Genomic DNA, 12,829 nt, shown 5'->3' on the forward strand with positions numbered 1-12,829 from the left:
CCAAAGAAAGCTAGATATACAGTTTCCGGAACACTGGCCAGCATTACTAAGAAGTCTTTCGATTCCTGAGTAGAACTGGCGGCATAGAAAAGGGATTTATTGTGCCGCTATTTATGAAGGGGACAGTAATGTCTAACTACCGCCCAGTTAGTTTGATGTCTGTTGTAAGAAATCTGTTGAGTCTGTTGTAGCTAAAATGTCTGTGACCATCTAGACAAACATAACTGATCATTGACTCTCAGCACGGGTTCAATAAAGGTAAATCTTGTATTACTAATTTCGTGTAATTTACAGAAGCTTACAAACAGACGAAAATAATGATATCATATATCTTGATTTTAGTAAAGCAATTGACAGAGTGCCTCACCAACGATTTTTGTGAAAACTAAATTCCCATGGGAGAGCGGGTCAAGCTTTGAGGTGGAGCAAGCCGTGGCTTGGTGAGCGGTTGCAGTTAATTCAAGCAAACGGAGATAAATCAGATGTGGTTCACGTCACTATTTTCTAAAGTGACGCTTCACAAGGATTAGCCTCGACTCCATTGCTCTTTATTATCTGCAGGAAAGAAAAGTAAATAGCCTGCCTGAGTGGGCCAGCATATGGATGATGCAATTAAACTCGATAAATACAGCGTCGCGAGTAGGAAAATAACCTTCTAAGTAATTGCTGTGAAATAACACAGCTTTGGGTCACTCAATTCTGAAAGGGATTTGGATGTGCGTGTGAGCGCAGATTTTCCACCCAGAAATCACTGTATTATCGCCAGAAACTGGTTTTATTTCAAGATGCATAAGCAACCAGCGACCAAAATGAAGCCTCAAATTATATCTGGCAGATTGTTAGGCCTTTTCTATATTATTTTTTTCATTATTTTCCTTATATTACGGAAAGGATATAAATTCCCTCGAATCAGTACAGAGAAAGATGGCAAAAATTATCTCAAGACTCGGAAACTCACCATACAGAGAAAAGCATAAAAGCTTGCAATCTGTGGAATGCCGTAGACTGCGAGGTGATTCAATTAAAAAAATGGGTTAGAGGGATTAGCAAGAGCAATTTAATACCGATTATAGAAACAGATGTAAGGACACGCAGCAACGGGTAAAAATGAGATAAATTCAGGATCAGGAAGGAACAAGGAAAGAACTGAGCGGAGAATGAATGGAACAAACTGAGCAGATATGTACCTACCTAGTTGAGGCAAACACGATTGAAAGTTTTACATGGAAGTTAGATGTGTTTACGAATGGGAAGGGAAGTTGGTGAGTGACCCATTTCCAGGAGCAGCCATGTGTGGGTAATCTGGCCTTTTGTAGTCTCCTTATATTAACGTGTATCCTTGTGCAACCTATAACACTATTTTTTGCTAGGTCTCTGGCTGACAAACTTTAGACTGATATATTTTGCAGTGTCGTAGGAGCCACAACAACGCTCGCCCACACTCACGCAGGCACATTAATTTATGGAACTGCAAGAATATTATGCTCTTCTAGCTTGCTTTCTTCCCGCAGCCACTCGCATCTCATGGTTTGAAATTTTCGAATCTCCAGCTGTATAAGTTGCCTTGCTCGCCTGTATCATTATCCTAACCTTCTATGCACCGTCCTAATCTCCTCCTGCAGCATTTTTAACCCGGTAGCTGCGGGGATCACGTTTCTTAAAGGCCCCTCTAAGCGAGAAAAATGAGAAAAAATCATCACTTACACAAACAATTTCATGTTATATATCAACGCATTTGTGATCAGTTTATGTATCATCTATTTTGGGGGATTTATATCATGACACTAATTTGGCCCGTCGCTGGTACACGGTAAAGCCACAAATTTGGCCCATCACTGCTACCGGGTTAAAGATCGTATGATGTATCCCTTGTATGAAAGAAGAAAAATGCTTTGAAAATATAACGGAGGTATATTGCTGAAATGCCACAACAGATACATTCTTTACCTATTTTAACTATTCAGTGTTATACCCCAACTAGCCATTTATTGTGTTGTCCTACCCTGACTTGTGTGCTAATGGAAAACGCTTCAAATATCTGCGGCTAAATGGAGGGGGCTCAACACTGTAGCTGCTTCTTTTTGGAGCTACTGGTAGGCTAATTGCAGTATAAAGAAGCTATTCTGAAAGTACCCTCTTACGTTGGAGGGATACACACACACACACACACACACAAACACACACACAGACCTCATACACTTCTCTTAGTCCAAGCCGGTACAGTTCCCCTTTCTTAGCGTGTCCATCCACTGTCCCTGGTTATTGGAAATGTGGGAGGCGATTCCAGATACAACAACATCTGCAGTACCAAGGAGTCACGATATTTGGAGCAATCCTGGCATACCATATTTACGTTATTTTTGAAAATAAATTCTTTTCCATTTCCGCATCAAGTGATTATCATTTGACAATTCACTAGCAGGCCACCCCCCTCCCTTAATCAGGGTGCATGTGACTACCAAATGCTGGGAACGGTGAAATCTTATTAGTAGCTGCTGTGCTGGCGTGGGCGGGGCTTATTTTCGATTTAGCGTGAATCAAGTTAAGTTGCCTCTTCCCCTTACCCACTATAGAGGCGTTCATAATTACATCCTTTTTCATATTATATAATTTTTAGTGTCTTACAGGACAGTCAGTTAAAAAAAAACTCCACGCCCGTGATAGTTTTACAGTCATCTTACACGAAGCGGACAGTTAGAAACAAAACTACCACACCAATTACAACTTTGAAGACCCTTTAGAATCTTACACGAGGACAGCCCGAAAGCCTATCACATCCATGAAAGCTTTACAGATTAATGTGTATGCTTATAACTCAGGCAGACAGTTTGTATTCATAGAGTCTTAACCATTGCTATTACGTATGACTCTCTAACTTCTGCTTGTATGTTGCACAAGCTGAACAGTCATCAGTCTTAACATAAAAATATCCATTACTTTTTTACAGACTCTTCTGCATCTTACACACACCTTCAGTAGCCTCAGAAGAGCCAGTCACGGGTGAAGTTGGATAGCAGGACGGCAGGCGGCGGCGGGCTGGAGGACGAGGAGCGTGCCGAAGAGGTCAGTTTGAGGTTGGTGCGTTGGTGCAGCTGCTGCATAGTCACGCCGTGAAGGATCTCCTTCGCCAACACTGCACTGAAGGCCGAGCATCGTGACCCCACCACCTGCAACACCCACCATATCATTCATATATATATATATATATATATATATATATATATATATATATATATATATATATATATATATATATATATATATATATATACCTAACGTATTCTAACCTAATGCAGCCTAACCTAACCCAATCTAATCTAACCTAACAAACTCTCTAGCCTAACCTTACCTGATCTTTCCTAACAATGACTAAAAAGCAATTGTATTCTTTAAGAGCTGCTGAGAGGATATTTTGAGGGAGCTGTTGTTGTCAGTAGCCATTTCTTTATGCTCAGCTGATCGACTGTCCGGTTTGGCGCGGGCGTTGCGTGGCTAACCCTCTCGCTCACTTTACGCTACTGGCGTGCATAGGTGTTTAGGGCCCAAGCACGCTTTCACGCGCTAATCGCGTGCATATGTGTTTAGGGCAGGCGGTGGCTGAGTGGATGGATGAATTTCGACACGGTACCGTGTCTTTTGTCGACTGCTTGTCGAGATCTGTCCCACCCAAGTTTATTTATATTTTTATAAAAGCAAATGATGACGTATGTATGCATATAACTAGGACATCAACAATCACTCTTCTTCTTCTTTTGACCTGTTTCACTTTGCATCGCTTTTTAGGTCCTCCTTGGTACGTTTTTATGCTAAGGTACTTCACTTGGTTACTCTGTGATAGTAAAGATTGGGTTCCGCGATGCGCAAATCAGGGTGTGACAAACCGAATCTGGGGGACGAGATTTAAACTTTTCGCTCACCGCTTCGCGGCCAAGCGGCCCACCACACTCTAGACGTCTAGACTAAAACTAGATGGCCGTTGACAAGCAAGCTCATCCTTTGACAGGTCTTACATTTCGTCCTGATGGGTGCCCAGTCACCCTCCTCACTGGACATCCCAGCGGGGGAGCCGGTTTAGTCGCCGACAGTCACCATGCAACAGGCCGTACTGGATGACATGGTACCAGTAGTAGTGGGCCAGAGTGCTTGTCCAGAATTAAACTGGTACTGAAACAATTCCTCCCCTCCGTCACCCCTTCTTCCTCCACCTACCTGCAGACGCTCCGTGGATACGCCTCCCACCGCAGCCATGTTTGGGTGGACGAGTGCCGGCAGGATATGAGGGTAAGGGTTGGCGCGGGCACTCGGGGAAGCGGCTTCGTCCACCTTCACGCCTACAGCATCCAACAGCAGCACTAGTGTAGGAGTTGCGGCGAGGGCTTGCACCAACGACGAGAGGAGAACATTGGTGGGCGCAGCCTGAGTCGTGGGTAGGCACAACGCAGGGCCTTCCGGGGTCACCAGGATCTGACAGCGATAAAAGGAGTTTCACATACGTGTCCCAAATGTGCACCTGGTGCTTTGTTGCAATGGAAATTGAAGTATAGCGGTAGGTACTTGATAACATATACCTTTCGACTCTTCCTTTCCCGCGCCCACACTGAAAACACCCCGTGAACCCGTTTCAATATTCCTTGGTGGTGATGATGCACTACTATGAGAAGACTGGGTATTGTCAGCAATCAATGAATGTCACGAAGCATGCAAAAGAGTAACGTAGGAAATCACTGAATAATTCTTGCGTACACACACACAAAAAAAAAAAAAAAATAAATAAATAAATAAATAAATAATGAACTGCAACCATTGCAACAAGCTATCACTTAAAAAAAAAAAACCTGCAAGAAAAGCGAAAAATTGGTGTTGAGTAAAGTGACACAATATCTTTGCTAATAGGGATTATCCAAGAAATTAGAATTGAGATAACATGACGATGCTCTAGAGTGACTCATGATTCTAGAGTTTACAGACAACTCGCGACTCTAACCTCCCCGCTGATGTAGAGCACGACGGCGCCCTCCTCCTCCGACTGGATCTTGGTGGCAAAGCTGTGCACTTGCGTGGCCAGGGACTCGGGGGAGGCTCGCCGCAACACATGCTGAACCACCTGTGTTTGGCAGGGGAGGGAGACAGTGAACCACATACACAAGGATAGTCTGTCCTACCCTCTAAAATCTGCTGCAGTGTTGCTCCTGTGCTCTCTTTTACGGTTTTACCTCTATTTTAATGACAAGGTGGGGAGGCGGTGGCTGAGTGGTTACCGTATACCGTCTTTATATACCGTCCTGCGTCCTCGATGATGCGGGTTCGAAGCCGCCGCTATCACCTGGGATTTTTCAGTCACCGCCGAGTGGTCTAAGACTACCCACATGCTGTCCTGAAGACCACCCATCAACCCAGACTCTAGAGGAACTGCCCGACTGAATCAAGAATGAGCTCCGGGGGGCAGCATGAGCCAAGAATAGATGGCGCCACTATAAACACTTACCTGTGCCATGATGGGCTTGGGTCGAACACCAGGACCCAACGACTTTTAGGCCCCCTCCACACTGTGCCGACTCAGCATCCGGGAATCGTTTCTTGACCGCTTTACGACCATGCACGACCCTTTTCACATCAACATTTCACACCCAAGACCTCGTGTACCCAGAGTCGCTGGGTTGTCGGGGCCCAGAGGCGGCACAGTGTGAACGGGGCCTAACCGCCAACCTCGCCCCCAGAAAACAAACGCCCATCCACCCCAAATGCATATTCCCTCCTCCCCCTCCCAGTCTTCCCTCTCCAAACGCCCCTACTTTATTATACCCCTGCGGCCCCATATCACCTCGCCCCCCATCCCCCACGCCCTGCCCACTTCTCTCATCCTCCCGCCCACCTCTCGTTTATCGGTGTTCTTTGTTATCTTACTGAGTGGCTCGTGAATTTTTTAGCCCAATTGCTAAACCACGACCCAGGAAAATAAAGATTGTTATTATTATTATCATTACTCGGTGGGGGTAGTTGTGATTTTACTCTAATTGGTCATGGTTGATGGCTCATAAGTAACTAATGAGCCACGTTACTTACTATCCAGCATCGGAAGCGCCAACACAATGGTTCGATTCCCGTGTGGGTAGTAAACAGGTCGTGTTATTATTGACTAACAAGCCACCTTCCCTGACTCTCGGACCTTTCTCCCCAGACGCCAGGAAGACGATTGATTGACTGATTGATTGTACTGTAAAATCATGGCGCCGCAATTGCACTGTTCATATGGCGCCAAATAATATAACCTGGTCTAAAATCGTAAAAAAATAAATAAAAAAAAGTTAATTATGCATCATCCGTTAGAGAGGAGAGTATCAGGACATCTCTCCACCCGAAATTGATCTCTCTTTTGGCCAGTCTTTACTTTCATCTTTTTTTAGGAGCAGCGTTTGGCAGGGTTTTTTTCTACACTTTTTTATGCCTTTGAGCTGCTGGACGTCAATCCCAACTATTTGTTTCCATCTCACTCGGTCTTCATAGATTGCTGCTCTTCCACCTCCTCCAGCGCCACCTCTCCTCCCTAGTTCATCTCTCACTCCTTCCATCGATCTCTTCCTTGGCCTCCCGATAAGTCATCTTCCCTGCTGCCTCCACTCCAGACATTTTCTTGATTTTCATTTCTCCTCCATTCTTTTAACAAATCCAGATCATCTTAGTTTTGATCTTCCACTTACTCCAACAGTGAGTTAATCCCGAGTTCCTCTCTTATTCCGTCATTCCTCATCTTGTCTCCTCGTGTCACACCTTTGATTATTTGCAACACCTACGATTCAGCAGGATGATCTTTTAATTTCGTCATGTTAGGCAGTGACCAGCCTCCCGATCCATAAATTAACACCGGCTTCAAGATGGTCCTATATACTAGCAATTTACATTTTCTAGGCACGTTTTTATCCTTCAATATTGGGCACAGCATGCTAGCATTTGTGTTACACTTTACTTTTCTTCTATTTATTTTCACTTCGATAATTTTCACCATTGATATTTACTCCTAAGTATTTAAAATTTCTGAATTGTTTAAGTTGCTGATCTGCGGCAATTTTCATGTTTCCTCTCATACGACCTGCATCATCACTTCGGATTTATTTTTATTCATTTTCATACCATTTCTTTCTAACCTTGTTCCACCTCTCCACTTCTTCCTGTTGCTGCTCCGCTGTGGCAGCAATCACTGCCGCATCATCTGCATAGGCAAAAGTTTCCAAGTCCTTTCTTTCCCCACAGATGCATCCTTAACATTTATCCATGGAGATGATAAAGAACAACGGGGAGAGTACACCTGCTTGCCTCACTTCTGCTTTAACAAGGAATCCGCTGCTCTCCAGCTGTCTGCTTTTCGCTATATATAGCCTATTTCAACACCTTATATATATATATATATATATATATATATATATATATATATATATATATATATATATATATATATATATATATATATATATATATATATATATATATATATATATATATATATATATATATATATATATATTATTATTATTATTATTATTATTATTATTATTATTATTATTATTATTATCGTTGTCTCTTGCGTCGGTAGGCTTTCTTGAGGGGTCTCTTCGACGATCTTCAGCCTAACGGGCTGAAGATCGTCAAAGAGACCCCTCAAGAAAGCCAGGCGAATTTTATTTATAGCTGCTGCCGTGATATATAACTCTTGCAGGGTCCATGCTGCCCCCCGGTGCACCACTAGAACGAAGTCGCTGGAGTTAGGGTTGACTGAAGGTCTGGGCAGCATGTGGGTAATCTTCCGCCACTCGGCGATGACTTGAATAATCAGCGTGTTTTGGTGGGACTCGAACCTAGGTCCACGGGCTCACCACACCCGCACGCTGACCACTCGGCCACCGCCTCCCCAGTTGTTGTCATCATCTTTTAGTGTATGCCATAATGTATGTGCCCAGCCTATGGAAAGTAGCTAATGTGACGCCGATTTTCTAATAGGTCAGCTGCTTCAAACTATTGCCCAATTATAACATCGGCTTTAGGGGAGATGCTGGAGTCCATAATAGCCAGGAACATTCGGGAGCATCTAGAGAAACAGCTTAATTCACGACTCGCAGCATGGGTTCACGAAAGGTAGGTCATGCCTCACCAATCTCTTGTCCTTCTACAATAAAGTATTTGAGGCGGTAGACAGAGATGAAAATTATGATGTAATCTATCTTGATTTTAGTAAAGCGTTTGATTAAGTTCCTCACCAACGACTGTTGCTTAAATTACTGGCTCACGGAGTAGAGGGTAAAGTTTTGAACTGGGTCAAGGCGTGGCTTAGCAATAGGAAGCAAAGAGTGCAAATCAATGGTAAAAGATCTGACTGGGGATGTGTTACGAGTGGGGTCCCACAAGGTTCAGTATAAGGTCCACTTTTGTTTATTATTTATATCAATGACTTAGATACAGGAATTAGTAGTGATGTCAGTAAGTTTGCAGATGATACCAAGATCGGTCGAGTAATTGAGTCGGATCAGGACGCTAGTATTCTCCAGGATGAACTAAACAGATTGTATGACTGGGCGGGTAAATGGCAGATGGAGTTCAATGTAGGGAAGTGCAGTATTCTGAGTGTAGGTAGGAACAACCCCTCACATAACTATTGCTTAACTCACACTCCCATAAGCAGGTCTGGGTGCGAGAGGGATTTAGGGGTCTTAGTGAGCTCTGATCTCCGTCCAAGGGCACAATGCATTCAAGCTAAAAATCGAGCAAACAGGGTGCTGGGATTTATTTCAAGGAGCGTAAGCAACAGAAGCGCCGAAGTCTTCTTCAAACTATATTTAGCATTAGTTATATAGACCTCATCTTGATTATGCGGTTCAGTTCTGGTCACCTTACTATAAAATGGATATCAAAATGTTAGAATCGGTGCAGAGAAGGATGACTAAGATGATTCAGGGGTTAAGAAACTTGCCATACGAGGAAAGACTCAAACAGTCAAACTTGCATTCTCTAGAAAGGCGAAGGGTGCGTGGAGACATGATTGAGGTTTATAAATGGATGAAGGGCTTTAATAAGGGGGATATTCATAAGGTTTTGTTGGTAAGAGAACCGGGTAGGACACGTAATAATGGGCTTAAACTGGATAAATTCAGATTCAACAGGGACACAGGCAAAAATTGACAGAGTGGTGGATGAGTGGAAAAGGCTTAGCAGTCACGTGGTGAGTGCCAACACAATTGTCACATTCAAAAATAGATTTGATAAATTCATGGACTGTGATATTAGGTGGGGTTAGATTCAAGGGAGCTTAGGTTCAAAAGAGCTGCCTTTTACAGGCCTACCGGCCTCTTGCAGACTCCTAGATTCTATCTTGATTCTAACAAAAGCTATTTCTAGGTCTATAAAGGCCAGATATTTATTCCTATTTCATTCCAATCCTTTCTCCAGCAGCGTTTTCAGGCTACACACCAAGTCAACCTTCCTGTTTTGAACCCATGTTGGCAGTTTCCTGTTTTACCCTCTACCTGTCTTCTCAGTCTGCTTTTGATTACTCCTACGTACATTTCTCCCGCGTGTGTCAGTACTGTTATTCCTCTAGTTCTTTCACTCTGTCTTACTACAGGGGGCTCCACACACACAGCTCTCCTAGATAGAGTAGAGTTAAGGCTCTTAGTCTCATCAACTCCTCTTACTGACTGTCTTCTACCTCTTAAATTCCGCCGCCATGTTGCCTCCCTTTCTATCATCTATCGATACTTTTATGCTGATTGATTGATATATCTAACTTAATGGACGCTGTGCCACCTGTGGCGAGTGAGAGGGGCGCTGCGTTCAGAAAAGGTTAAACATTGCGTTAAGGAATCAGAAGAGTAAAAAATATGGGGTCGGATTACTCGATTACCGATGGCATGAAGCAGACACTCACCTGGAAAGGCCGCGGGAGGGAGAGCAGCACGGAGGCCACTTCGCCACCGCCAGCGATACAGGCTTCCCCGGCTCGTCCTGCCCCGTCAAGCACGAGCGAAGGCGGCGGCGCGCTGAGCACAAGGGCGTGACGAACCTGCAGGGGCAAGAAGGCATCATCGTCAAGACGGCTTTTGTGCTGCGCAGCGCCTAAGCACACTGCGTCAGCTTGGCAAATGTGTCGCTCCCTGGGTAAAGGTGGGTATTATAAGAAATTTTCGCTTCTCACTTCAGCTATTTCTAAAGGCCAAAGAGGGGCTCAGTCGGGTTCTAATGAGTGTTTCTTGATGTTCATGGTACAGAAGAAGCGTCAAACTACCACCAGGGTCATAAAACTACTCTTGGAAATGCCCATAACTCCTACGAAAGCCTTGTCAAATATGTGTCTTTGGGCGGCGAAATGTCTTATAATACGTCCCATGTGAGGCAAGCGGCGACACGCACAAGAAAACGAGAAAATTGCGATTGAAGTTTGGTGTTTCTGCACTTCTCCGAGGCATAGGTGTGAAAAAAATAACCATAATACCAAAATGTCTTTGAATTTTAGTGTGAAAAGTTGCCTCAGAACGCCTGAATAGTTGGTCGATGCGAGGCAGGTGATCCCCGTGTCACTTACCTCACTTCAGCAGGGAGCGACACAATTAATAAGCCCTGCCTCTTCCCAGGGTTAAAGGAGAACAGGGTTAGACAGCTTTAATCCTTCTGAGCACACCTGTGACGTGGAGTGGCAGTACGGTAGGGGGAAGAGGGTAGGCAGGCAGGGTGTACCAAAAAGACGACGTGAACTCGCACATTCGCGTGCATACACATACTCTCTTTTTCTGTCTCACACACACGCATGGGAACTTTCTGGCGCTGATCAGATCTGCACCCATACACCTAACAATGAGCCACTGAAGCGCGGAGTAACTCGGACTTCCTTGCTCCTAATGCTGGGGAGGTCGGGAACGGACTGACCTGACAATCTGTTCCTGACCCCGGCCGAGTAGCTCCCACCCTACGTCATGCTCGGGGCGGGCTGCTTTTCACTCGGACACGGACTAACCCTGTCCTCTTTTAATCCTGCCTCTCCCTACCTCTGACGAGTACAGCGCGTCAAATCCTCAGTGCAACGAATTGGCTGGGGGTAACACCAAAATGTTACACAAGAATGTTCGACAAATTTATTGGAATGTTTTGATAAGTACTGGGCATTGCATCAAATCACGGCAAAATATATTGCTTGCACCCGTTGGTATTGTGCAATAAAAAAAAATGCAGTGCGTGGGCTGTGCTAGAATGAACGCCACTGATTCCAGAACGCGTTCGTAATCCAATTCGTTCATTCCAGCGTGCAGTGAAATATATGTAAGTCCTATTGTTCCTCCACAATCTGGGGATCATGGGCACCTATGTCATTCGTAATATGAGCTACCAGCAGCGGTAGGAGCCAGATTCCACTACCCATAGAGGCGAGACACAACCTCTGCCTGACACCCGGTACCCACGGCACGGGTGTCTCCGCTCCGCCCGGGGACGAATAGATGGCCTTGGTAATAAGTGCCTGAGCGGAATCAAGGGATATCTCCAGAATGACTGTTTCAAACCCACCGTGAGACTTATTCGAGGCCTATTACCCATATACGTAGTCCGTGAACGCCAACTCCGGCTACGGGGTCATGTGGCACGCTACCCAGAAGCCGACCCTGCACACCGGGTTGTTTCTGTAAGAGACAATCCCGAGTGGAGGAGGTCAAGGGGACGCCCACAGAGTTCGTGGATTAAGGAGGTCGAGAAGTCCCACAATGAGTTACTTAGGATGGGAAAGGGGCCTACTCGGAGGGACTCATGGGTTATAAGGCGGGGGAGTCAACGCGGCCCCTGTCGTTTGCCTCTATTGATTGATTGAGACTCCTTCACTTTCTCCCAGGTGAATGTTGTGGGTCCTCTCCTTCGTACATCGAACAGAAATGAGTACATAACAACGAGGTTAGACCCCAAAGCTCAGATCTTGTAAGGAGTTCCCGTAAGAGCCATTACGACCCGTGTCATAATCAGGTCTCTACATTAGCCATTTTTGGAGAGAAATATTGTATATCACATTCTGTATCTCTTTACCATCCACAGCATCATTATGGCGCTACTGAGCAAGCCCACCGAGTTCTGAAGTCAATTTTAAGAAAGTATCCCATAATATTTCCTGATTTATGGGATAAGCATCTTTCAAGAATTTTGTTTGTCCTCCGAGACATGTCCAAGGAGAGTGCAGGCTTCAGTGTCTGCGAGCTCACCTTTGCCGACAATGAAAGGGTTCCTCTTTCCTACTCGCAGTTGTTTAATTGGGAGCCCAAAGAGACTTGTCAGTTAAATTCAACTTGTGTGAGACTCAACATAAAATGTGTTAAAGCACTGGCAGACAGCAGCCGCTAATCCTGAGAAGACAGAAAGTCGTGTCAGGGTACGGTATGATAAGAATCCCAGGTGTCGATCCTATGAGGTGGGGGAGAAGAGTCCAAGTTTTGAGTCATGTCCCAGGCATTCCCTTTCAGCAAAGTTCCAAGAACCATATAAAGTTTAAAAAAAGATTTCAGACACCACATACTTATGTCAGCGCGACCTCAGCCAGGGAGCATACGCTAGAGATGCGCGTGGCGGCGGTGCTCGTCTCCGTCCCGTTAGCCTTTTGAACGTGTGGTGGGAGAGAACCCGCAACCTGACACAGATTTCTCCAGGAACCAATTTATCGATCATTCCGAAAGGAAGAATGAACTGCTGGGTGGGGTCACTCCGGCTGCCCAGGGTGAGATTCGAACCCAGGCCCACAAGTTCGTGGTCAGGGACGCTAACCACTGCACTGCAGAGGCGCTACAGTCAGGCATCGCCTATAAAATTTGTGCCA

At 45.0% G+C, this 12,829-nt stretch overlaps 1 protein-coding gene across 1 annotated transcript in view; it reads right to left on the reverse strand.

Moving 5' to 3' along the window:
* Positions 1–1,034: 1,034 nt before the first annotated feature.
* Positions 1,035–12,829, reverse strand: part of LOC126998767 (serine/threonine-protein phosphatase 6 regulatory ankyrin repeat subunit C-like) — a 31,502-nt gene continuing 19,707 nt past the window's right edge. The window contains exons 7-10 of the mRNA XM_050860795.1: positions 9,914–10,048; positions 4,985–5,104; positions 4,210–4,464; positions 1,035–3,167 (exon numbers count right to left, since the gene is read on the reverse strand). Of these exons, the coding sequence (XP_050716752.1) occupies positions 2,982–3,167; positions 4,210–4,464; positions 4,985–5,104; positions 9,914–10,048 (696 nt within the window). The 3' untranslated portion in view covers positions 1,035–2,981. The remainder of the gene's footprint in view (positions 3,168–4,209; positions 4,465–4,984; positions 5,105–9,913; positions 10,049–12,829) is intronic.

This window comes from Eriocheir sinensis, chromosome 2 (assembly GCF_024679095.1).
Source record: "Eriocheir sinensis breed Jianghai 21 chromosome 2, ASM2467909v1, whole genome shotgun sequence".
NCBI classification, from domain to species: Eukaryota; Metazoa; Arthropoda; class Malacostraca; order Decapoda; family Varunidae; genus Eriocheir; species Eriocheir sinensis.